The sequence below is a fragment of the Manis pentadactyla genome, chromosome 13 (assembly GCF_030020395.1).
Source record: "Manis pentadactyla isolate mManPen7 chromosome 13, mManPen7.hap1, whole genome shotgun sequence".
Taxonomy (NCBI): Eukaryota; Metazoa; Chordata; class Mammalia; order Pholidota; family Manidae; genus Manis; species Manis pentadactyla.
In genome coordinates, this window is record NC_080031.1 from 30,132,352 (window position 1) to 30,159,846 (window position 27,495).

The following is a 27,495-nucleotide window of genomic DNA, read 5'->3' on the forward strand; positions in this document are numbered from 1 at the left end:
TATCTTAAAAAAGGAAGCTACTTTAGCTCTGTTATTAGGTTAGTATATGCCAGGGAAGATAGAGTTATTTGGTGAAGTACTTAAATTACTGTTTTTCAGTTGTCTTTCTTTGGTGATTTTTAAGAAATACTTAAAACATACATGTAGTAAGTAAAGATGACTTGTTTATAAGTTTAGTACTTGGAATGAACTCTAGTGCGGTCATGCCTCTTAATATGTATATAACACAGAAATATTACACTAAGAATAGTCTTTTGCCTTTATGTATATGTCTTATCAATCAGTATCTAATATCTTTGAAAAAACAAGAATCTGGAAATGACACTAGTATTTACATTTGGTTTAAGAATGTGTATGAACCAGTTTTCAGCAAGCCAGGTCAAAGATTGTTATTCAGCTTGTTAGTTGTTAGTCTTAGGACTTAAATCCTCTGGAAGGCAATATTGGTATCATTGGAGAGATACCTGAATCTGGAATTAGGTGGTCTAGCTTTAAATCTGAGCTATAATACTAACTTCTGTGCTTTCTCAGATAAATAATTTAAACCCTTAGATGTTAAAGTTCTCATATGTAAAATTGGAATACTAATGGTAATATGCCCTTACTTACTTTATATAGTTGTTATAAAGATTACAACAAAATGGTAAGTTATACTTATTTTTTAAGTCAAAAGATAGTAAACTGAGTTACTAAATTCTAGTGTGTCATTTAATCACTAATAATGCATATCAAGGTAGTTAAATGTTTTTATAGTCATTAATTTCATTACTGATAATTTTAAAATGAAACTTTTTCTCTAGTTAATGAAAGTCGTATTGTGGTACAAGCATTGAGGCTTAATACAATGTCAAAATTTACATTTGCTGATTGCATTCGGTTTGATGCACTGATTAAAGATGTATTTCCTGGAACTGACTTTCAAGAAGTAGAATATGGTGAACTGAGTGCTGCATTAAAGCAGGTCTTTGAGGAGGCCAGTTATGAAATCATACAGAATCAGGTAACCGTTAAGAATATTTTATAATGTATTGACACTTTTTTCCTAGCTAATTCCTTGTTAACTATTTTTATGCTTTAACTTCCAATTTATCTTTCATCTCTCAACTTAAATCTCACTTGCTCAGGGAAGCCTTCCCTGGTTAAGTCCAGGTTAAGTTTCCTTGCTATGTACTTTTGTTACTCTTATTATATACACTTGTTTAATCTTAATTGTCTATTTGACTAATATTGATTCTCTCCCACCAGATAGTAGTCTCCATGAAAGGCAGGATCCAGGATTTTGTTTAACATTTTTTCCTAGTGTCTATTATAGAGCCTGGCACATAACAGATCAATCACATATATTTTTGATAACTGATTATATATGATTTAGCTTCACTTTGACAATTTTCTTAGGATAAATTGGTTTTAGTAGGCATTTTTATGTAGCACAAATACATGTTTAAAATGAACACTTTTCCCTGAAGTTTGTTTTGGAGAGAGACTGGATATAAATGAATGAATGAACAACTGAATAAACACTATATTATATTTTAATTAATGAGTGATGAAGAAAATAATGAACATATTGTCAAATAACTTGGAAAGCATAGTTGTTTCTTTTAGAGAAATATTGGAGTTAAAGATCACACTGTAAATGTGTTCATATTTATTTAGGTATCATTTTATTTAAAGCTAAATCTTCCACTGAAGAAATCAATGGCTTAATTTATGTGTTTGGAATAGAACAATGGTTATAAAATGAGAGGAAAACTATGTATTATTGTACACTATGATAAATGGACATGTTTCTTTTCTACTAGATCAAGAAGGCTTTAGAATTGTATGAACAATTACGCCAAAGGATGGGAGTTGTTATTGTTGGTCCAAGTGGTGCTGGAAAATCAACTCTTTGGAGAATGTTAAGGGCAGCACTTTGTAAAATTGGCAATGTGGTAAAACAATATACTATGAACCCCAAAGCTATGCCTAGACATCAATTATTAGGCCACATTGACATGGATACAAGGGAATGGTCTGATGGTGTTTTGACCAATAGTGCTCGCCAAGTAGTTCGAGAACCTCAAGGTTGGTCTCTTGTGTGATTCATTGCTCTACTTAATAATTTTAGAGAATGACAGAACTTGTCTATAATGCTATCCTTACCAATTCTTACACATGACCATAAACTGCCTTACAGTACCACAAGTAAATTAATTTAATAATAAATATATAATAAATACAAAGTTCTTGTTTGAATGCCTCATAAAGCAAGATGACAAACTTTTATTTGGAGTTAAAATTGGTATGTGTGTGAACACTTTTAACTCATCAGTTTGCATACAGTGTTTTGAATAATTTTGAAAATTTAAGCCACAAAATAGTATAGGTTCCTGGTCTGAATTTACTAGCTTGGTGTTTAAGAGAATTTTTGACTAGAATCTGAGAAGGCTTCCTGACTCTTCATTGGGTCATAATTTTATTAATAGTTTTTTTTCTAAATCAGTGAGTGAAATGTTCAGAACTCTAAGGTATTGGAAGGGATTTTCAATGTAGTCTCTTCATCTTCAATATAGTCAATAATATCACACTCAGTAAGATTCAGATATCACCTGTACTTATTTCTCACATTTTTATTGGTAATATTTTCCTCTTCGAATTGTTTCAAAGGTCCAAGTACAACTTGAAACCACTCTTATTTTAGGAAGGATGGATAAAAATAGTTTGTCTCTGAAAAGACTTGTGTACACTGCTTGTTCACTGCTTCTCCCCTTTAAAGTCACCTTTTTATACGTCAAAGAAATTTGACAGTAGTACATTTTTTATTTCTTAGTTTGGCACTAAAAATATGGGTTTCTTATATTTTCTAAAAGAGATATTATATAAATAGCATTTATGCATTCTTATGACATGGTAGAAGCCAAAGGTTCTGAAGACTATCTCACAACGTTATGAGAATAGAAATACCTAAGTTTTATACACCGTGTTTTCTTTTAATGAGATTCTAATTCTGTGTGGTCATAGGTAAATGGAATGTTATCACCTGGTGTATAATAGTGTTTGGCCAGTTGAGCAGGAGTGACATTGGGTTTTCTAGAACATTTGTTCTACCAATTCACCTGAAAGATTTCAACTTGTTCAACTTTTTAATTCTTTATATTCAGCTTTAGTAATACAATACTTATGGAAGTCACTTCTAAAGAATAAGATACTTATTCCTTGTTTTTACTTATTATCACTGCCTATACTTTTATTTATCTTCATCTTTTTGGTTTGAAAGATGTCAGCTCATGGATAATCTGTGATGGTGATATTGACCCTGAATGGATAGAATCTCTGAATTCTGTTCTGGATGATAATCGACTACTCACTATGCCCAGTGGAGAAAGGATTCAATTTGGCCCAAATGTTAATTTTGTATTTGAAACTCATGATTTAAGTTGTGCCTCGCCAGCCACAATATCTAGAATGGGAATGATCTTTCTTAGGTAAAATATGGAGCATTTGCCTACATTATATTACAATATTCTTCAATTATTACTTTGGTTTTATAGCTAAGTGAAATACATGTTATATGAATAATGTGTAAGTATTTGTTTTCCTCATTTTTGGTTGACTTCTTTTTTTTGTTAGATTTTAATTCATTCAGAGAGTTCCTGTTTTATTGCAATTAAACTATTTCAGCAGTTTAATAATATAATCACTATTTTTTGTTTGCTTAAGTGAAACAGCAAGTGTTTAAATTTTTTTCTTTTTTGTATTTTATTTAAATATTATTGAGTTTAGAGAAGTGAGCATACTAGTTATGAGCTAGAGGCTCATAACTTAAAGCTAAGTAGCAATATTTTAATCATTGAATCTTAGATTCATGGAATTTTAGAGCTAACCTAGGTTTAAGAGGTCCTGTGAATCCAAGAAGGGACTAGTAGTTACCAAAGGGAAGGGGATGGGGAGGGTGGATGGGGAAGGAGGGAGAAGGGGATTAAGGGGCATTATGATTAACACACATAATGTACCAGGGGTCATGGGGAAGGCAGTATAACACAGAGAAGACAAGTAGTGGCTCTATAGCATCTTACTAAGCTGATGGACAGTAACTGCAATGGGGTGTTTTGGGGGACTTGATAATACTGGTGAATGTAGTAACCACAATATTGCTCATGTGAAACCTTCATAAGATTGTATATCAATGATACCTTAAAAAAAACCTCTGAAGTCAAAAAAAAAAAAAAAAAAGAGGTCCTGTGGTCCAACCTGTTATTTTACAGACTGGAAACCTCTTTACTTGGCATTTTCTTTCTTCAGTTTATTTCGAAGAGGCTTAAAGAACAAATGTGAATAATAAGGTAGTTTTAGATATCATATACCATGGGCACATACCAGATCATGGACATTTGAGCTAATTTCATTTTCCAAAATGAATAATTAGAAAATTTTCTTTTACTTTTTGGATTTATGTTTCAGAATTTGATATTTATCATTCTATGTAAAGTGCTCTACTCTTTTAGGGCCATTTGAAGCCATTTTAGGTGTATGACATGTTGATTTGTGTTATCCAGTTGGCTCAAATTGTTTCCAAAATTATTTACTTGCTTCCTTCATTGATAGTATTGTAAGAAACATTGATATTAAGCTAGTATTGATGTCCAGTTACTATTTTGAGACATTAATTGTTAAAAAATAGAGCATTGGATTTATAGCTTTTGTAGCAGTAGTTAATACAATTTATCTTATTTATTTAATATAGTCTTATAATCTTCTGAGAAAACTAGGATAAAGGAATTATGAATGCATTTTATCATATTTATTTAATGCATTCTAAGTACATGATACTAAGTTAGGCATTTCAGAGAGACAGAAAGAAAGGGGTAAAAGTAATACCTATAGAAGGCCCATCTTTATAGGGCATACTTTCAAGTAGAGGAGTTGAAATAAATATAACAACAATTATAATACGAGATAGAATGTAAATGAAATAAGTGGGAAGTAAAATGCCATGGATATTTACAGAAAAGAAGATCACAGATTGTTGTAGATTTGAAAATTATTGGTGAACCAGATATTGTTTGTGAGAAGCATAATGAATACATATGATTTCATATAAAACCATACGTATTAACATTTTTGGCTACTGTTTCATTTGATTAAGTTGTACCTTGGTTTTAGGTTTTATTCATTTCTTCAGCAGATAATTGTTGAACACTTGCTGTGCAGTAGGCCAAACCAGGACCTTTTTAAAAAGAAAAAACAGACAGATCTTATTTATTTGACACAGAGCATTATATTTTGGTGTACATCAATGATGCAATATTTGTATATGTTGCTAAATGACTAGTACAATAAGTATAGTTAATATGTCCATACACAGTCACAGAAATTTTTTTCCTCCTGATGAGAACTTTTGAGGTTTAAGCTGTACAACTTTCAAATATGCAACATAGTATTATTAACTATAGTCACCATGCTGCACATTACACCCACCATGACTGAATTATTATTATTTTATTAACGTATCATTGATATACAACCTTAAGGATGGTTTCACATAAATAATACAGTGGTTTCAACATTCACCCATATTATCAAGTGACCCCCCTCCACTGCAGGACCTTTTCACAATGAAAGAGAATGCTATTAATTATATTAGGATAACTACTGTAAATCAGAATTGTCATGGACAAACCAAGACATGTAGTTGCCATAAGCATCGAGGAGATATCACTGGCAACAAAATCTTTATTCTGAAGGAGCTTAGAGTCTTTAGTTTGTCTGTTTTGAGCCAATCTAACGTAATTTACATATTTACTTTTGATCTTTCCAGTTTTCTTTTCCTTATTAGACTGGATATAAATGTGGGAGGAGAAATTCAGACTCAGTACTTACTAGTGTTGTTATGAAATGCTAATAAAAGGAAAAATGACAAAACCCTGAGGCTTTGTCAATTCTAAATTATTAATCTATGAGATATTTTTACTATTTTTATGTATGTAAGATAAAATTTTCCATATGAGTGTTATTTAATTTCAGTCATTGGATGTTACTCTATAATGAAGTGTCTTGCTAAAGAAATTATACTTCAGGAAGATCTTTGAGTTTTAGTAGTGGCTTGAGGATTTAGGAAGCTGGATATTTTGGGGGTAGAGAAGAAGAAAAATATTTTAAAAAATGCACTAAGATTCAGTGCATTATGAAATCTAATGTGCATTTGAATCACCCAGGGACTTTGTTAAAGTGAAGATTTTGCCTCAGTAGATTTTGGGATTTTGTATTTCTAACAAACAGCTCACTTTGAGTAGGAAGGATTTAGACTACTTTTTTGCTACTCTGTAGATACATAATTCTTTATTTTATACTTATATAATATAGATGAAATATATTTGCTTTATGGAAAAAGACGTGTGTGTGTGTACATACACACACACACATACAGAAGTAACTGAAGTCTTGAGTACTAGCAGATTCATGTGTAAAATAATGACTATTGGAGCAGAATATTGGAGCAGAAATTTATTTTGAGGGCAAATTGACATTTCTTCCTAAAGAAGTTCTTATTTGTTATTTGTATTTGTTAATCTTTTTTAGTGATGAAGAGATGGATCTTAATTCTCTGATAAAATCTTGGTTGAAGAATCAGTCTCCAAATTACAGGAATAATCTTGAAAACTGGATTGGAGATTATTTTGGAAAGGCTTTACAATGGGTTCTAAAGCAGGCAAGTTAACCATAATATTCCATAATCAATCATTTAGGCAGGAAGTATAATATTAAGAATATTACATACTTATAGCTGATTTTTATTAGAGCTCTGCTAGAATATGGGGGTAGAGTGAGAGGTAGATGCCTTCATTGCTGTCTGTCTATATGCCTTAGCATAACTTCTTATTATGTTAGTCTTAAAACATTTTAATTCTCCCACCCACAAAAGCTTGTACTGCTTACCTAAAAACCTTAAATATTGGAACGACTAATTTTTACTAGCAAAACCGTCTTGTCACATTTTGCGGTGTCAATACCTACATATATATCATGCTGAAAACAATGCCAAGTTATTACTAAAGTAGAAAAAGGAATGGTGAGTTTAGACTATTATTAAAACATTTATTCAGTAAAAAATTATTGAATATCCACTATATGTCAAGCATAACATTAGACATACTTTTAGAGTTGAACATAAACAGGACAATCCCTTTCCTTTAGAAGGGTTTGTCTGTTGGAGGAAAATGACATGTAAAAGATAATTACAGTATGACAGGGTGAAAAGAATATTAAGCTGTCATCTAGGAGAGTTTAGAAAGGATATTGCACTTAATTTGAATTTGAAGTATGAATATAAGCTTAGCATGATATAATGGAGGGCTTTCAGATATTCTGTATGATTTTTTCAACTATTCTTGGTTTTCCTTTTATGAAAAATTTAAAACATAAAAATAGAGGAAATAAATAGCAGTGAGTTTTTTAAAAGTATCTGTTAATCTGAATTTGATTTAGAAATCAGTAATTTTGGACTGAAAAAGACACATATAGAAATGGAAATTTCCTTGAGTTTACTCAACTTTTTTCTTTTCTGTCTTTTAAGGATAAAAGATGTAAGAATAGGTCTTCATGAGGAAATGATGCCAATGAGATAGGTTTCCCTGGGGGCCTCAGGGAAAGAACCACTCACAACAGCCCTCAGTCTGAGTGACCTCTTTCCTCTTCTGTGCTTCTGCAGCAACGTACTATGTCTTTCGACTGTATCATATTTCTTATATTCAACAATAAACACCTGCAGGGCAAGAACAAAGCCTGTTGTACTCCTTATTGTATCCCCAGAACCAAGTATTGTAATGACTGACTAGTGAATGAATGAAACATTCTTTTTTATTAAAAAGCTGATGCCTATTGATTGCACCTTTTCAGTAGATACATTGTCATTTCATTAATGTAAAATACAGAGCCTAACAGCGTGCTGCAACGCAAATACCTTGAGGTCATCTTGTATGCTATTAATGTTAGAGTGAGAAATATAACACTAGATGGAATATATTGATATGTAGGGGTTTGTAACAGTAGAAATGGTGATAGGATAAAATTATTAAGTTATAGAGTGGATATAACTACCAAAGATTCAGTTAGAAAATCCTGATTCTGTTTTGGGTTTAGATTAATTGTTTGAAATTCTTTTTTTTATGTGCTGAGGCTTCCTTCCTTCTTAGTCTTTATTTTGTTCACCATGTTCAGATTCTGGGAGCTAGATCATAATGGATACTCTAGTCAAATGCAGATTTTATTTATAACTGGAACTTTGCTCTCTTGTATTAACTTAGCAAGTTAGACAATCTAGAAGAAAATATGTGTGTTTCCTTTATATTACCTTTAAAGCCTATTGCTCTTAGCATGGCCTAAGCAGCTGGATTTCTACCCACCTCCTCCCTTTTTCCTGCTCTTTCTCCCATTTCTCCAGTCTTCTGAAAATATTTATTATGTAGGCAGAGTGATTTTTTTAATGCAAATTGGATCATTTTATTCTCTTACTTAAAAATACCCTAAAGGTGGTGAAAATAAAAATTGTACTTCTTACCATGACCTATTGGTTCTGCATATTCTGACCCTTACCTGCCTCTCTGACTTAAACCACTCCTCCTTTGCTTCTCAGGCATAACCTTGTAGTTGCTTAATAACACCAATGGTTTACATTTGCATATGCTGTATTCTCTTTATGGCCAGACAGATCGCGTCCTTCAGATGTTAGCTTAAATGTCACCTTTTTCAAAGAGGCCTTGGGCCCTCAATCTGAGTTACTTTCTCAAAACACTGTTCTGCTGTTCTACAGCTCTTCCCACAACTTCTTAACTCTGCTAGACTTGAGTTCCATGAAAGCAAGTATTCTGTTTAATTCACTCTTTATTTAAAAATCCTAGCGCTACATTCTGATCCTAATGCATAATTGGCTCTCAGTAAATACTTATAGAAAGAATGAGAACCCTTTTCCCCACTAACCCCCGATGGTTACATAGAAGCCCACATATCAAAATCATCTATACCTCCTCAATCCAAAAGTTTCATTTAATAATTATGTATATAGAAAAAACTACAAATAGTTTTTCATTTAAGCCTACTTTTTACTAGCCTTTCTCATCCAGTGCCATCAGTCTAGCCCTTTCCTGTAGCTTCTTTTATTTCAGTAAGAGGAAATGAGGAACTAACTATTCTTTCTGGGCCAGTGCTCACTGATTTACCTTTTATTTTATATTCTTAAGTTTAGCAAGTAAATAAACCATGTATCTAATTGAGGACTCTAGCACTTACAGCTAGAAATATGCAATTGTGTTCTTATGATTACTTTTTATTTTCACAGTTTATTTATATATAAATCAAAATCTAAACTTCCTACAGCTTGAATAGTGGGATAAATTTAAAGATGATCCTCGAAAATACATGAGTGTCTATCTGTTTAATACTTACCTTTTGTCTGTACCATGAATTTTAATCAACAGAATGACTATGTGACAGAAACGAGTTTGGTTGGCACTGTGATGAATGGTTTGTCACATCTACATGGATGCAGAGATCATGACCAATTTATTATTAATCTCATAAGGGGACTTAGTGGAAATCTGAATGTGAAATCACGTTTGGAGTTTACCAAAGAGGTAATCCTCATTTAAAACCTATATTCAGACTACATTTTCCTTACTTTATTGACTCTTAACTGCTCAAACAGAGATTTGTAAATGTAAGGTATAGAATTTTTTAATTTTGAAATTATACATTCAGTAATGATACATTTATAAATATGTACACATATACATATATATACTTATTTTCTCCTTTGAATTAGTTTATGATATAATTAAAATATGATAAAATAATGTTTTAATAGGCTAAGGTTTGGGCTATATCTTTTTTGTTAGACATTTTTGAACCTATTTGGACATATGAATAATTACTCATTTTTAATCTGAGAATAATATATATTTTTAATCACTGTTTAACAGAACAGTTTTGGCAATTAGGAATGCTAGGATGGATTTATCATTATAAATCTTTTCTTTAATAAATGTAAAGGTATATTAGCCAAGTTGTTTATAAAACTGAATTCTACATATTAAGGAATTTCTTCCTATTGGCCTCTGTTGAAATAATTGGACATATATTCCTTTAGGTTGGCTCCAACATTATGTTTCTGCATTTTTGTCATTTTGCTTCTTCTTAGATGCCACCATCAATTGCTTTCTGTGTTCTATGTTCCTTTCCAAGGTTGACCTGTTTCCTCTGCTGCCTGTATCTCACTGTTATGCTGCTTTTAAGATGACATTCTCCTGTCAAAGTAAAGGTGTTCAAGGATAGATCAGGGGCTAACTTTCTGCTTTATATTTGTGCAGATAACAGTTTTCACTGTTAGAAGAATAACAAACAGGTTGAGAGCTGGGGAAGATGCTGCAAATAAAGGGTCTAGGATTCCTACCCTTTATAATTTGTAATTTAGTGTTTATAAGAACTCAATGAAAAGTTGAATATATTTATACATTGGTGTATGTGCAAACTAGATCACTTTTATTTATTTGCTTAAATGATCATTTAGAGAATAATATTTGAGATAAAATGTTACTTTAATTATAAAGGATATTTAGTAGGTTTAGTTGTATATGAGCTTTATTTTGAACTAAGATGATTCACTTTGGAACATTTAATTTGAAGAATTAAAATTTCCCATACTCTGCTTGGAATTTGTGAAAACCTATCACAATTTTTTCCTCTTAAGGTTTTTAAATGGGCCCGAGAATCTCCTCCAGACTCTCAGAAACCAATGGACACCTACTATGACTCAAGCAGAGGACGATTAGCATCTTATGTGTTGAAGAAACCAGAAAACTTGAGTGCTGATGATTTCAGTAACAGTCAAACTCTACCAGTCATTCAGACTCCTGATATGCAACGAGGTCTAGATTATTTCAAACCTTGGTTAAATTCTGATACTAAACAGCCATTTATTCTTGTAGGACCAGAAGGATGTGGCAAAGGGTAAGAACAAAAAAATGATGAAGTACATGTATTGTGGATTTATGCTCCTCTCCTCTCTTAAAATGCTTTGACAACTTTTCTTACCTTTCTTTTGGCTGAAGTAGCACTTACATTTTTATGAAGGACTCTTTTCATCATCACTACTTGTTAAAATATGACTGGGGAAGGAGATATGTCCTCTTGTCTGCCAGGTTATATGTTTTCTAATGGAAAAAGAGCAATCTGAGAAGATAATCTTAAAAATAATCTGTGCATACCATCACAACAAAAAATGAAGCCCTTAGATATACTCACATATTACTAATTACTTGAGTTACACAAAAATGAATCTTGAAGTTCTACAGTTAAGAATAGCCATTAATTCAATGAGATTCAGCCTATTTTTAGTGTCTACTAACTGTAGTTTCTGGAAATAAAAGTGTCATAATTATTAGTTTCACATTTCTATTAATTTAAAAATTCTATTAAATCATTGTAATTTTTTTTTAACTTGGAGAGCTTAATGTCTTAAAATCTTTCCTTCAACTGTGCTGTGGGGAAATAGTTGATGTCTTTTATGTATATTTTATCAAACTTATTTCTGTGAACTTTGATTATTTTTGTTGTGTCTTGAGAGTGCCTTAAAATATTAATTTATTTTTTCTAGTCTAAAAATTAGAAAGTTATTTTGGTAGTTATGGAAACTATATCCATGTTTACCACTTCCTCCTTATCAGCATACATAATTTAGAAACTAAAATATTTATAAAATATAAATTTTATATTGATTGTAAAAAGTATTTTATTGGTTTCATTTTCAAAATCAAATGTCATACATCTTCCATAGGATGCTGCTCAGGTATGCCTTTTCCCAGCTCCGGTCCACTCAAATTGCTACAGTTCACTGTAGTGCGCAAACTACTCCTCGACATCTTCTGCAGAAATTGAGCCAGACATGCATGATAATCAGTACTAATACTGGTCGAGTATACAGACCAAAAGACTGTGAAAGACTTGTGTTGTACTTAAAAGATATCAACCTACCAAAGCTTGATAAGTGGGGGACCAGTGCTCTGGTTGCTTTCCTGCAGCAGGTGAGTCTTATCACTTCAAGTGTTTTGATATAACTGGAAATAATTTAATTTCACTAATTTATAGATAGAAAATATTCTGTTTTCCTCTTTAGGGTCAGTTTTATCTAGCATAGAAATTAAACTCCTGAAGCATCTCAGTCTTGTTCCAGGGCTACTTTCTTGGATCTTAATGTTTTAGAAGTTAGTATTACATCGAGATGATACATGACAGGAAGAGTAAAAACAGCCTTTACCCTACACTTGTTATCTATCCTTTAAGACAAGGAATGAAGCAGAAGCAGGGGTGGTGCCGGAGCCGGAGAAGTTTCTGCTTAATTTTTTTAGATATGCATTCTGAGAGTATTTGGATTTCCTTAGTAATGCTCCTTTCTGGCTTTTTTTAGCCCATTAGTTTCCCTCTTTACCTGCGTAAGAGTTGGAGATGATACATTCTTCATCGATGTGAAAGATTTTATTTCTTTATGTGATGTACCTCACATTAGAAACCCTAAATTCTAAATTTGAACTTATTATGCTTATGTAGGTTCAAATTTAGCTTTGCTATGTAACTGCAGAATATAATAAAATATTTATAGAAAAAGCCCAAAATATTTTTCTTACATTTCTCTTGATTTCTTTCACTCTTTTTTGATAATTGCTGGTAGATTTGTATTGTTATCTGGATTTTAATATTTACTTGGAGAGAGAAACATTTTAAAAATTAGGGTAATTCATCTAATGTTAATTGAGCATGGTCCTGAAGAGTATTTTTCAATGTAATAAGAATTTAAGATATATTTCAATCTTAAACTCTTGAGTTAGGTAGAGGGTAATGATTGAATTTGGAAACAATGAACTTTTATGCAAAAAAATTTTATATCATGATTAGAAAATTTAAAGCATAAAACATTTAAAATACACTTGTTTTCAAATAGGTATTGACATATCAAGGATTTTATGATGAAAATTTGGAGTGGGTTGGTTTAGAAAATATTCAAATTGTGGCTTCGATGTCAGCTGGAGGAAGACTGGGAAGACATAAGCTTACTACCAGATTTACTTCTATTGTTCGTCTTTGTGCTATAGAGTATGTATCTTAGTATTGTAAAGTTTGGGGGTGGAACATCTTATAAATTGGCATTTTTAAAAGTTATCTATTATTAATGATGTTTCTTCAAAATACAGAAAATAAAAATAGTCAAACTTAAATTCTGATATTGTTTTTTTCCCCTAATCTTCCTAAACTACATTTCTTATATATTAGAAATAAAATAGAACTGTTTTGTATTGACTCTGTTCTAAAATGTCAATGTCAGGAATTTGAATGGTGGATTTTAGATTTAAATGTTTTATGGCTTTCATAAAACAAAAATACTATCAAATTTTATGAAGATAACTGAAAAGAGAATTTAAATCTGAATAAGGTAGAGTTAGTTCATGATACTCGTTGATAGCTTTAATCCAAAAACATTCACCCATCTCCATGGTCCATAATTGTTACAGGGATTCTTAAATTTTGTAGTTTCAGCACTACCTCCTCTGTTATAATTTAATTTGCCTTACATAATCGTGTTTTTATGCTTTCATGATAACTGCATCAATTTATTAACATTTTTCTTTCAGAAATATTACAGCCACCAATTAATCTGCTGTATCAAAATGGACAATGGTTTAAGAGAAGTAGTTGATTTCCTTTGTCCTTCTTTTATAGTTCTGAGGTGGATTACAGCTATACTTATCTCAAAATGCTTTTTCTTAAGCAGAATTTTCATTTTGGCCCTTTCTAAAGTGGTTTTTTCAAACAATTATGTTTTTAAGTAGTTTCATTGGAATCCTCTATTAGGACCCTCAGTATTTGACAACAGATAACAAAGGAACTGATTTGGTTGAAGTCAGAATAGTGATCTTGAGCTTGGCCTTAGCCCCTGAGTAAACTTTGGAGATATCTAGGTCTCAGAGCAGCACATTTTGAAAAACACTGCTGTAACCTAACATAAAAATAATTTAGAGTATTGATTTATTTCAGCTTCTTCCTATGTGTCCTTTTTTAGTTATCCAGAAAGAGAACAATTACAGACAATTTATGGAGCGTATTTGGAACCAGTTCTACATAAAAATCTGAAGAATCATTCTATTTGGGGTTCTTCTTCGAAAATTTATCTTCTAGCAGGCTCTATGGTACAAGTGTATGAACAGGTATCTATTCGTTTCTCTTGTAGTTTTCATGTCTTTTGGTATCACTCCAAAAAAGACTACCTTTAATCCAGACCTGTGTTAATACTCAGACGTTCTTTTCCTGTTGTTAGACTTTTCTGCTAGTGAGTAAACTAGTGAGGGCAGATGCTCACTGTTTTAGTGCCTATTGTATCCCCTGACACAGTTTCTAATAGATATTCAATAAATGTTAAATGAATGAATCAGTGGTGGATGGTTATGCCTTCAGCTTAAATTTAGCATATTTAGAATGGAATTCATCTTTCCAAAATTAGATCTTTCTCTTGACTTGCATCACAAGAAAAAAGTAGGCTTTTCTCTTGGTTCTCTGTCCTTTGGGCTTCAAACCTGAGAGTAGTCTTTGATATTTCTTTCTTTCCTATTACCTGTGAGGAAATGTCTAAAATATCTTTCCTTAAGTGGGACAATACTTGAAAATGGGCATTAAGGATGAGGAAAACATATACTGAAAGCCTTCTCTTTGCAGTGCTAGTTGTAGGGAAGCAAAGGGACTGAGTCTCTGTTTTGTGGAAGTTCACAGTCTAATGAGGGGACCTCGTCATGTAAATACACTATTAATAGAGTGTGATAAGTATAACAATAACAATAACAATGTGCACAAGTTACAGAGATAGAATAGAAGAGGGAGTAAATAACTGCCTTGTGTGGTAGTTTTTGAGATGAATTTTGAAAAATGAATAGAAATTCACAAGATGGCTGGAGGTAAAGGGAATAGCATGTTAAAGTTACAGAAGTTTTGTAGAAGATGCTTTTTATACTATTGGAGTAGAAATGGTGAAGGATAGGTTCGAAAACAAGAAGTTCCTTTATCTTTTTTCTAAATTAATTTGAATGTTAAGTGATCAAGGCCAGAATAAGAACGATGGAGGAAAGCACAGTCTCTTTACTGGTTATATATTGAGGTGTGGCCCTTTGATTTGTTCAAAGTTCAAGGACTTCTGGAACCTAAAATATCTTTTCGGTTCTCACCATTAGAAAATGGGTCTTACCTGTAGCTATGAGTGCTTTGGGATGGCAACCACCATTTTATAAACCTTAGGTTAGCTTTCTTTAAATTTCTTTCATCAGCAGGGCTTTTTAACCATCTATTTCACTTTTTGCCATGAACAACTTTTGGCAGTTTGCTGAAGCCTATGAACAACCCCTCTTAAATGTTTTTAAGTGCATAAAATATAATATATAAGATAAGTAAGGTAATCAGTTATATTGAAATACTGTTCTACCACTGGTAGAGATTGGCATTTCTTTTAGTCTAAGGTGACTTAAAAATTTATGGCTTTCTTAAATATATACCTAAGGCAGTAGACAGATCTTTTCCAATATTTTCTGTTTCAGGTGCGGGCCAAATTTACAGTTGATGATTATAGTCATTATTTCTTTACTCCTTGCATCCTTACTCAGTGGGTTCTTGGCTTATTCAGATATGATTTAGAAGGAGGTAAGTTTTGCTTTCATGATTTCAAATCACTTATCTTTCTTTAGAATGCCACAGACTGTCTGTGTTTCTGTGTGTGTTTGTATTTATGTTGTATATTGTATTTGTAATACATTAAAATGAGTATTGTAACTAATTATAGTTTTTTAAAATTATAATTAAAATAATGTTTTAAATGTAAATATTAACATTAAATTTAAAAATTAATGTTAAAATTATGTTTCATCTTGTAAACTTTGATTGTTACTATTAAAATTTGATTTTGGGAAGAATGAGATTATTCTTTGTAGCCAAAGCATGTTTAATGTAATTTTGGGGATTAATTTCTTTTATTGAACAACTCAAAATAATAGTGCTTAATTTGTCCTTTAAATAATCAAAGAAATTTACCAACTCATTAACAAAATGAATTTTAACTTTTTTTCCTTTTCTTCCATTTATCTGATGCCAAAAATTGTGGTATGTAGATTCTCATTTCCTATTTCTAATATTATGTTGAAACAGACCATTTTTAAAGCATTTGAATTTTGTTATAATTAAAGAAATTTTTGCCTTTTACAGGATCCTCAAACCATCCACTAGATTATGTACTAGAAATTGTAGCATATGAAGCACGGTGTTTATTTCGTGACAAAATTGTTGGTGCAAAGGAACTTCATTTATTTGACAGCATTTTAACATCAGTGTTTCAAGAAGATTGGGGCTCAGATGTGTTAGACAATATGGCAGGTAATATAGTTACAGAGTTTATGTAGATATTTAAATGTTATGAGAAGTTTAAAATTATTTTTCTTACTAGTAGCATGATTTCAAATGTCCAAACAAAAACTTGATCTGTCATATTGAGAGCTGCTCTTTTTTTGCTAGATTCCAATAATTATGTTCCAAACAAAATTTGACAATATTTGTTTTCCTGAAAAAAGGGGATACAGGCCATAGTGTTTTACATTAGTAATTCAATATTATGTTTACTGAAGGGTTTTAATTAATAGTTTTTTAAATAGCCACATATGTATGAAACCTAAAGGTCATTGAGAAATCTGTATTTGATTATAATAAACTTTTGCTTAAGAGTAATGGCCTTTCTCTCATTCCTGTTACTACTCACAATATCATTAGCACAGAACTTCTTATATATTTTTGTTACCAGCTTTACCCATTGTTATGACAAATTATAGCACCATTCATTCAGAGCTACTATGTTGCATTTACAAATATTACTGCTTAGTAATAAATATACATTTTGAAAACTGCTATAGGAGTAATGCATGTAATATGAAAATCATTATGGTGAAAGGGCCTTTGATAAACAGGACTATAATATGGAAATATTTCTAATAAAACTGCTTTCTGCAAAATGAGTTTCTATTTGGTTAGAGTGTAAAGCTAGACTTCAGAAATATTTCATGTAATACATTCTATCTATTGCATGTTTCTAAATTTGGTATTGGTCCCAGGGTCATAATTACATAAGTCAAATGGAATCTTGAAGGTGAGAAGAATATTGATATTGATAGAAGGAATTTTCTAGGTGCTGTTTAAGTTTTGGGATCAGGAGATGAGTCCAAGAGGACCTCAGGCAGGGTGAAATGCTGAGAGAAGCCTGATAAGAGTTCAGAGTTGGCTTGATTTTGAGTTTATGCCGTTGTGGCTTGTGATTCTCATGGCTTAGTGTGGGGAAGTCTTAAATGATGCCATCTTTCTTAGTCTGAAAATTGAGTTAATAGTGTCTCTTCTTGAAAAGAAAGTGGCATATCCTTTGGACATTAGACTGTATCATGTCTTACTGGGAATTCTATAGAGTTTATCTTTCATGGTGTCCTATATTGGACTCAATAAATAATATATACTTTTTTCCCCTCTGTATTTTACTTTTCAATGAAGGGTTGTAATGTTTAAAAATACAGGTTTGATATACATTAGATTTAGACAAATAGGAATTTCACATAGTGGAATAATAATTTATTTAGAAAAATTTAATCTTGGAGACTTAAAAACAAACTAGACACATTCTTGTGCTTAAGAACCTGTTAATCTAATGGCAAATACAGATATGAAAGTCCTTGCTTGAAATGATAACTATTGCTAGTGTGTTTAGGTGCCAGGAAGATTTGCGCAAGTACATAGTAGTTTAACTGGTAATTAAAATAGACACAAAGTGTTTTATAACTAATGTAACTTTTCTGGATGTGTCTGGAATAAATGTTAGATGTTAGGAGTGTAGAAGAGGTAGAGGCTAATTCTGTTTTTTTTTTTTTTTTTGAGGAAGTTAGTTTGAAACTGCTTAAAAAAAGTTTTTTATTTTGTGATAATTGTCAATTCCCGTACAGTTGTAAGAACAGAGAGAGACCACATGTACCTTGTATTTGGCTTCCCCCCAGGGGTAACATAACATCTGGCAGTGTTATAGTACAACATTACAGCTAGGATGATGACATTGATACAGTAAAGCGAACAGAGCATCACCACAAGGATCTATCATGTTGCCCTTCTGTAGCCACACCTTTCCCCTCCCATCCCCTCAAGAATGTTATTTTCATTCAGAATATCCTTTGGAGATATCTGTTGCATGTTTCAGTACTTTATTCCTTTTTATTGTTGAGTAGGTATTCAGATGTTCTACCCCTTCCCTTCTTTAACCGTTTACTTGTTGAAGGACATCTGGGTCATTTTCAGTTTTTGGCTATTAAGGGGCAAATTGCTGTTTGCATTCATGAACAGGATTTTGTGTGAACATACATTTTTGTTTCTCTGGAATAGACAATCAGAAGAGAAGTGCAATTGAAGGGTTGTATAGTACTTGTATGCTTAGTTTCAGGGAAAAACAAACTGCCATGCTGTTTTCTAGAGTGGCTGTAACATTTTACATTGCCATCAGCAATATATGGGTGACCCAATTGCTCCACATCTTTGCCAGCATTTCATATTATCACCATTTTTAATTTTAGCTATTCTCTGATAAGTGTGTATTGATATATCATTGTAGTTTTAATGTGCATTTTGTTGACAGCTAATGAGATTGAGAATCATTTCATGTGCTCATTTGCTGTCTGTATTTCCTCTTCAGTAAAATATTTTCTCTTCATGTCTTTTGCCTGTTTTCTGTCTGGGCTATTTATTTTTTTACTGCTGAGTTTTGAGAGTTCTTTATTCTTGATTATAGTCCTTTTGCCAAATATGTGGTTTGCAAGTATATTCTCCCACTCTGTAGTTTGTCTTTTTATCTTCTAAATAGGATCTTTCACAGATTAAAAAGGTATTCATTTTATGAATTCACAGATTAAAAAGGTATTCATTTTATGAACTTAAAATTTTTCTTCTTAAGTATCTTTTGGTGTCAAGTTTAAAAACTCTAGTCCTAGATCCTAAAGATTTTCTCCTACATTTTTTCCTAAAAGTTTTATAGTTTCATATTTTAAGTCAGTGGTCCATTTTGAGTTAATTTCTGTATAAACAGTGAGAGTTAGGTCAAGGTTCATTTCTTTGCCTGTGGATGTTCACTTGCTCTGCTACCATTTATTGAAAAGCCTACCTTTCTGCCTTGAATTACTTTTGTGCCTTTGTCAAAAATTAGTTGTGTGGGTCTATTTCTGGGTTCTCCATTCTGTCCCATTGATGTATATGTCTGTCCTTCACCAATACCACACTGTCTTGATGACTGTATCTATATAGTAAGTCTTGAAATTGGGTTGACTGATTCCTCCTACTTTATTTGTGTCTTTCAAAATTGTTTTTAGCAATTTCAGTTCCTTTATCTTTCCATATAAATTTTAGAATAATCTTGTCTATATGTATGAACAGTGTTGCTGAGGTTATGATAGGAATTACATTAACTCTATGGTTTGGGGAGAATATTATGTTGGGTTTTCTAATCCAGGAACATGATACATCTGCCCATTCATTTATATATTCTTTGCTTTCTTTCATCAGTGTTGTGGAGGAGGAGAAAGAAAATGGAACAAATTGAAAGTAGAATGGGAACAGTAGGAGAAAGTTAAAAGGAAGTCACTTTATTTGGGAAAAGAGAAGTAGGGGACAAAGATAGAACAGGGGTACCATCAGTTCTTAGGTAGGGTTTGATATTGCAGTTTACAGTCTGTGTCTTAATTGACCTTGTTGATCTTCCACGGCATACTATAAAGTAATTTGCCTTTCTGGGGATGATCTTATTTGGACTAATTAACTTAAATAATTTAGTGAGCAGTGTATTTACTGATACTCTCATTGCAAATAACACATCATACAAAAATATCTTTCATTTCTACAGATAGTTTCTATGTGACATGGGGAGCCCAACACAATTCAGGAACAAGGGCAGCCCTAGGACAACCATTGCCTCCACATGGAAAACCACTTGGAAAACTAAATTCTGCAGATCTCAAGGATGTTATTAAAAAGGTATAATATAAATCACGAATTTGAATTGGTATTTTGTTATAATCGTTTAAAAAATATTTATTCCAAGTTCTTTGAGGGCAGGGAATGAAAGATCATGAATAGACAAAGCTGGTTCTTATCTTTTATAATTTAGACCATTGTGGCAGATCTAACTAGATATACATATACTTACACAGATATGGGTAAATTGCTAAGATACACATTCGCAGAAGGCATCTGATGTCGGAAATATTAAGGAGGCTTAATATTAATTGGGAAATCATCCCAGAGCAGTGGTGTCAAACTTTGGTGAGCATCAGAATCACTTCCAGAACCAGAAAATATGCTGATTCTGAGGTCCCACTGAGGAAGTCCGATTCCGTTGGTGGGGCCCAAAGAATCCAGATTTCTAACAGGCTCCCCAGTGATGTTGATGCTCTTGACTCCCTGAAATGTGGAGTAGCACTGCCCTAGTGATGCTGGGGTTCTTGTTTACGGAGTTGAAGAATGAACTTCACAAACGTCCAAGGTCGGCAAGCACGCAAGAGGCTTTTTATTTATTTATTTTGTACTGTACTGAAAGAAGTAAAGGTGCAGAACTCCCAGGCATATATTACTGGGAGGGCAAGGCTGCCATTTCTGGGCTCAGGTCTAGGAGTTTTATGCCTGTTGCATCAACTATTGGAGAGAAGGTATTTTAGCCAATTATACTGAAGGTCATTTCTATTTTTACCTAGTGATCTACCAGACTTAGAGTTAGTAAAACTGCTTCTTTATCACAGAGGTTCAGTGAGAACCTTTTTAACATTGTTGAACTGGTTCAGCTGCAAGTCTCCCATTTTTCACCTTCTCAAGGTCCTTAGTAAGCATCCCGCTTGTCCTTCCCAGGGCCCTTATCTTGCTCTAACTGGACAGGGGCTGCCCCCTCTTTTTTCCCTGTTTTACTACAAAGTTTTTTTTTAAAGTTGAATTATAGTAAAGAAGAAGAAATAGTATTATATATCGTAGCTTTAAAAGTTAATATTAATTTTGGACATTAGTGTGGATTTTATATCAAGAAAGGTTGCTCATGGTCTAGTAAACTGATTAATTTACCCGGGATGGATATTTCAAAGTTTGGGAATGTTGAAAGTTGTTAAGTATGCAAGTCTAGCTGTTCTCCCTTTCTTCTCTCTACCACATAGCTCCTGGTAGGGTATACTACCTGTCTGTGTATATACTGTGGGGTATACTACCTGCTTTCGACTCATATCCAAGCAGTGTATGAGAACATGAGTTCACAAAAGATTTTAGGCACTGGGTTCCTAGAGTTTTGGGATTGTTTAATGTTCTGTGCATACTTATTTGATTTGTAACAATGGGTAAAAACTGAGAGCTTTTGAAGTTTTTATAATTAACCTGCTATCTCACATTGCTTTTTATTAATTGTATTAATGGTGTCCAAAAACAACTGATTATTGTGAACCCTTGAAATTGTTTGACATCATGTAAGTTTTTCCTCAAAAAGTACCGTACGCTGGATTACTGAATAGATAAAATGTAGAGTCTGAGATGACATGTAGTCACTTAACTCCTTTTCTAGAGTGCATCAAATATATTATCTTCATCTAGGTAACATTTTTATTATGTAATTGTGGCACCTATTAATTATAAATTATTCTTTGTGATTTTTTAAAAGGGTCTTATTCATTATGGACGTGATAACCAGAATTTAAATATTTTACTTTTCCAAGAAGTGTTGGAGTATATGTCTAGGATAGATAGAGTGCTGAGTTTTCCTGGAGGTTCACTTCTGTTAGCAGGACGCAGTGGTGTGGGTCGCCGCACCGCCACTTCTTTAGTCAGTCATATGCATGGAGCAGTGCTATTTTCTCCAAAGATCTCCAGAGGATATGAACTAAAACAGTTCAAAAATGATCTCAAACATGTGAGTTACAGTCTCTTGCTTTATTTGGTTTTAAATCACAATTAGTTATTATTCTAAAAGTTTTTCAAGACCTTTCAGTTTCATATAAATTGTAGTGTTTATGTTAATTTTAATAATTATTTTTCCCATTATTAATAAAAAATTATATTTTTGTGTACAGATAGGAAAAGATTCCTGTAGGATTTCTAGCTCTCAGGTACCCCAGATTGGGGGGTGTTAGATGGAAGATAAGCAAAAGGATGGAATTTCTATAGGACCTATACGGGTATATATAAAAATGATCCTTTAGCTTTTGTTTTAATGTCCTAGCTGTAAAATAAATAACTATTCTCCCAATTAGTATTCATTCATGGACTGGATTTACTTTCTAAACTGTAGAGATAAAGTTTGAATTTTATTTTGATTACTCAAATATGAATGAATGAGCAAATGAATAAATGTATGAATAAATAGACTTTGTTTACATACAGAATGAAAGTATTTAACTGTGCCAAAAATATTTAATTGGCATGGAAATATATTTTCTTTTGCACAGGTGCTGCATCTTGCAGGTATTGAAGCTCAACAGGTAGTTTTACTTCTTGAGGATTACCAGTTCGTACATCATGCATTTTTGGAGATGATCAATAGCCTTTTATCTTCAGGCAAGTGAATGGTTCCTATTAAAAAAAAAAAAAAGTAATAATATAAAAATTCTTCAAGTAAAATTATCCTGTGTAAAATTAGGTTTCAGAGATATTTTGGCATAGTTTTTACTAGAGTAACATGGGGTGAAACATGCTTGAAACAAGAGAATTTAGAGAGCCTGTTTTTATAAAACTAAGTGATTGAGGAATTACATAAAAATGATTAATAATATTGAATGTTGGTGAATGTACAGAAAAACTGATCCTCTCATTTTTGGTTGGACTCCTGTCTGTTATAACCAGTTTAGGAAACTTACCAACCAGTACTTATTTAAAATATATGCTATACCCTTTTATATAGCAATTCTATTCTCTGAAGAAAATTAACCTACAGAATTAGAAGTATTTAAGGAAATGTGTAGTATATAATAAATATTTTAATATAACTTGACCATCCATCATTAGTGGAATGGTTATGTAAAGATGATATGACCTTATTTGGCTATATGAGCACAGATATAGTCTAGATATATGAGATCTCATATTTCTCAAATTGGTATATTCTTGTTATCTCTGGAGCCTCCTGGCCTTTTTGATGGTTTATTGGAGAGGATACAATTTCTTGTATTTCTTCTTTTCCTAAAGAATTTTTGGAATTTATTTAGTATCTCTTTATAATGAGTAATCAGTGTTAGTATAATTGTTATGAGGTAGCTTAGTTTTAAAGGTGGACCAAGAGTATTTTGTTATTTAAGTATGAAATGAAACTTGTTAAAAGCTAGTTCCAACTATATGAGTTATTCCATTGTGGAGAGCAGAGGACAAAAACAAAGTTATGTTACTCATGTTTAATTTGGTTTTTAATAAATACTTGTTTTGTATCATGCTAGCTAGGATCTGAGATAATAGTCTTTTCTTCAGAATTTAACAGCTTGGATTGAAGGAAATGTTTGTTTTATAATATGAGATATCTTTACTTTAGTGTCCAAATGAGACAGCCCAGGACCCTAGTTAGGTAAGTGGTAGGCCAATTTCTGTTAAAAGAGTTAAGATATAATGGTTTAGTGAAAGTAGTAGGTCTTGAGCAAGCCTGAAGTGTTTGTGGCTTTTTTATAGAATTTGATTTTATAGAATTTATAGATTATTTAAGGTCCTGCATATTGCTTAAGTTGTCACTAGATGGAGACCGTGTTCATTTTGGCTGAGATAAACTAGTAGATGAGATACAGTTTTTTTGGTTTTCTTTTGTGAATGCAAACATCCAGATAAGCATTAACACGTTAATTATTGTTATCTTAAAAAAATACCTTATATAAATTGGTCTCTTATCAAGGTATAACTGTAAAAATGATAAAGTTAAATTTTGGTGGAGTTAAATTTGGCCAACCTTTTTGGCAAAAAAATATATTTGAAAAATACTTTCATAGAAAGTACTCAGTAGCTCTTTGTCTCTTTTTTCTATTTCAAAATCTCATTCCCTATAGTGTATATTGTGTAAGCAGAGATCATTTTCTTTGCTAAGTTTAAGGAATCAAAAGTATCTTGGTATGTCTGAAATTTAGAGAAAGACATAGAGAAGATTTATGTGTTTGAATATGTACAAGCTTGTGGGGCTGGTGAGTGATCAGGTACCTCTGAGTTGACCTTAAAGAAAAAGGGGTCAGACTGGGATGAACCCTATGTGAGTGCAGTGCTTTGGGTGTGTAGCAAAGGAATTTTCACTTAATCTTATAGTTTCTTGCAAAATATAAAAATTTTGGTTAAATACACATTTATTAAACACCTGTTTTATGCCAGACCCAATTCTTAATATTGTAATGGTGAAGAAGACAAGGCTCAGGCCCTCTGTAAAATGATTATGGTCTTAATCAACTTTGATTTGTCTTTAGTCGTTCTTTTGCATAGTAGTGGGCCATGGACTAGTTCTCCTGATTTCTAATACAAGTTCATTCACTCATTTGTTCACTCATACATTCATTTCTTTATCTAACAAATATTTGTGTTCTAGATACTTTGCTAAGAATGCCCATATGTTAATATTAAACATGATCAAATATTTGTCCTCTGGGAATTCAGCGTCTATTGGGCAGGAAAGGGAAGTGATTAATTTATTATTAAATCATGTGATAAATGTTTAAAAGTGATATGTTTGGATATTATATAAGAGGGAAATTAATGCTTTACTCAGCACTCAGGTAGTCAGGAAAGTCTCATGAGCATAGCAGTTGGCAGAATAGTATCTTAAAGGATAAACAGCAATTTTTGGAAAGAAAGGGGACAGAGGAAGACTGTGAGTATTTAATCGAGGAAGAGGGAGTATTTCATTATATTTGTGGAACACAAGTTCATTGAGGCTAGAGTATAAGTCTGTTTTTTTTAAATTGAAGTATAGTTGACATACAATGTTATGTGGGTTTCAAGTATACAAGTGGTTCAGCAGTTACATTATTAAATCCTCACCCCAACTAGTGCAGTTACTATCTGTCAACATAGATGTTACAGAACCACTGGCTATATTCTCCATGCTGTACTAAAAGATAAGGTCTTGAGTAGGAAGAGTATATAATCCAGGTAAATGACTAGACTATGAACTGTCTTGAATAGCTTGGGTAGGAATTTGAATTTTAGTAAATAAAGGCTATGTTGTAGATTTGTGAGTAATACAGAGGTGATAGGGTTTGTGTATTTTTGGAAACAAGGATTGAGTAAGGGCAGATGACTTAACAAAAATAGAAAAAATATCATATATGTAAAATGTGTTTTAAATTGGTGTAATGCAGCTAAAATTCAAAAGAATTGTAATGTTCTGTAGGTGAAGTTCCTGGACTCTATACTCTTGAAGAATTAGAGCCCTTGCTGTTACCTCTTAAAGATCAGGCTTCACAGGATGGGTTTTTTGGACCAGTCTTCAATTACTTCACATATAGTAAGTTACATAGAATTCATCAGTCAATTCAAACTCTAGTTCATGTGAAATAAATACCATTTAATTTTCTTTGTTTTCTCATTAGATTGCAAAGCTATCTTAAATCTTAGGTCCATTTGGTAATTTATACTTTTTTTCTTTTTCATGGAACTTTTAGAAAATAACATCTAACTAGCCTAAAGAATGACCTATGGTAAGAACATGTTAGCAAAGTATTAGCAAAAGTGAGGGATGGAAGTGTTATGTTCTTTGGAACGTTTCTTTGCTGCCCTTGTTTTCATGTGTTAAGAGCAGTGCTTAGTACTTCCTATCTTAGAGAATTATTGAACTGTTTAGATTGTGCCTGATATAGTTTTTTTTTTTAAGCTAAATAACCTTTTATTATGACAGAGGCAGTTTTATGTATACTACAGATATCTAAAATTGAAAAGTAAAAAGTAAGGCAGTAATAACAACATCCAAACTTTGCTGTTACTCTTACCTTTCCTAAAGTAGAGCAAGTTATCTCTTTGCTTCAAGCTTACCCAGAAATTATACCACAGCTTTAAGAAGCAAGTCATCCCAATGGTATTTTAAATTGTTTTAAATCACAGAAAGAAAGTTTCCGAAGTCCTTTCTTATGAAGGGAAAATAACATTGATGTTGAAAAAGTGATAAGATACTTCTCATAAAATAAAACCAGATACCAATTTTGCCTGTGAATATTGAAACAAAAATCTTTGAAAGAAAAATTATAAAATAGAATCCATATCACATTTGAAAAGTAACATATAAAACACAATACAGTATATAGACTTCTTCAGGAATCTCCTTCTGGATCTTTTCTCTTAGCAGGCACACACACACACACACTTACACATAAAAGTATTTTTTAACCAAAATAAAAATCAGACTGTAATACTGTTTCATAGCTTGTTCTTTTTAATAAACAATTCAATTTTGAAAATTTCAATCTCATAAAACCAACCTATATATAGGTTGCTCTAATTATTATTGTTGTAATATTGCATGATTATCATTGTCTTGTATATTTTTTAGGAATTCAACAAAACTTGCATATTGTTTTGATAATGGATTCTACAAATGTAAACTTCATAATAAACTGTGAGAGTAATCCAGCTTTGCATAAGAAATGCCAGGTGCTGTGGATGGAGGGCTGGTCAGACAGCAGTATGAAGAAAGTAAGTTTAGCATTTAAATAATGGAAATGAAAAAAACAAATTTTATGTCTAAAGTTATTGATTTTCGCAAGTTGCCCTTGGTGTTATAATATTGCCTTAATTGTGGCACTGAACAGCTCTTGTATATTTGAAAACATCTCTATTTTCTTCATACTTTTGTAATGATAGCTTAGTTGATTATAGAGTTTTAGGTTGAGGGTTATGTTCTTAATTAAGGACCATGGAGATATTTACTGTAGTTAAAAAATTTTGTGCATGTCATTAGCCTATCATAGGCTAGTCTTTAATAAAAACATCATAGTAATAATTCTAGCAATGTTTTTAAATAAAAAAAATCCTTTTAAAAAATCTCTCATTGCTGGGCTATATGGAGGGGGATGAATCTAAATTGTGAATTCAGCACTATCTTAGCTAGAAGCCTTTGTTTGAATAAATAAAAATTTTCAATATTGTCCCTTTGAATGATATTCATAGTCTCATTCATTTGTTAACTTTTATACAATAGAAGTACAGACTCATACCTATCATGATTCAGAGGAAAAGAGTGTAATTTGGGGTAAGAGACAAGATCAGATAATATTTTAGTCAGATTTCAGTAAGCAGATAAAGGAGAACAAAGCTCTTCTAGTCTTAGAAAACCACATGAACAAGAGACCTTCATTAAGCAGTAATTATTAGGTGTTTAATGTGTGCCACTGTTCTATATGTTTGGAATAGAGCAGAGGAAAAAACAGACAGAAGTGCCTGCCTTCA

General features: G+C 32.2%; 1 protein-coding gene across 2 annotated transcripts in view; it reads left to right on the forward strand.

Annotated features, from left to right (window-relative positions):
* DYNC2H1 (dynein cytoplasmic 2 heavy chain 1) overlaps positions 1–27,495 on the forward strand; it is a 330,688-nt gene that overhangs the window by 75,095 nt on the left and 228,098 nt on the right. For both annotated transcript variants that reach the window (XM_057490362.1, XM_057490363.1), the window contains exons 37-52: positions 801–1,000; positions 1,803–2,067; positions 3,260–3,467; positions 6,562–6,691; positions 9,456–9,611; positions 10,724–10,983; positions 11,810–12,056; positions 12,971–13,122; positions 14,087–14,231; positions 15,606–15,708; positions 16,267–16,434; positions 19,973–20,103; positions 21,761–22,009; positions 22,545–22,653; positions 25,448–25,561; positions 26,600–26,742. In XM_057490362.1, coding sequence (XP_057346345.1) covers positions 801–1,000; positions 1,803–2,067; positions 3,260–3,467; positions 6,562–6,691; positions 9,456–9,611; positions 10,724–10,983; positions 11,810–12,056; positions 12,971–13,122; positions 14,087–14,231; positions 15,606–15,708; positions 16,267–16,434; positions 19,973–20,103; positions 21,761–22,009; positions 22,545–22,653; positions 25,448–25,561; positions 26,600–26,742 — 2,780 coding nt within the window. The remainder of the gene's footprint in view (positions 1–800; positions 1,001–1,802; positions 2,068–3,259; positions 3,468–6,561; positions 6,692–9,455; positions 9,612–10,723; positions 10,984–11,809; positions 12,057–12,970; positions 13,123–14,086; positions 14,232–15,605; positions 15,709–16,266; positions 16,435–19,972; positions 20,104–21,760; positions 22,010–22,544; positions 22,654–25,447; positions 25,562–26,599; positions 26,743–27,495) is intronic.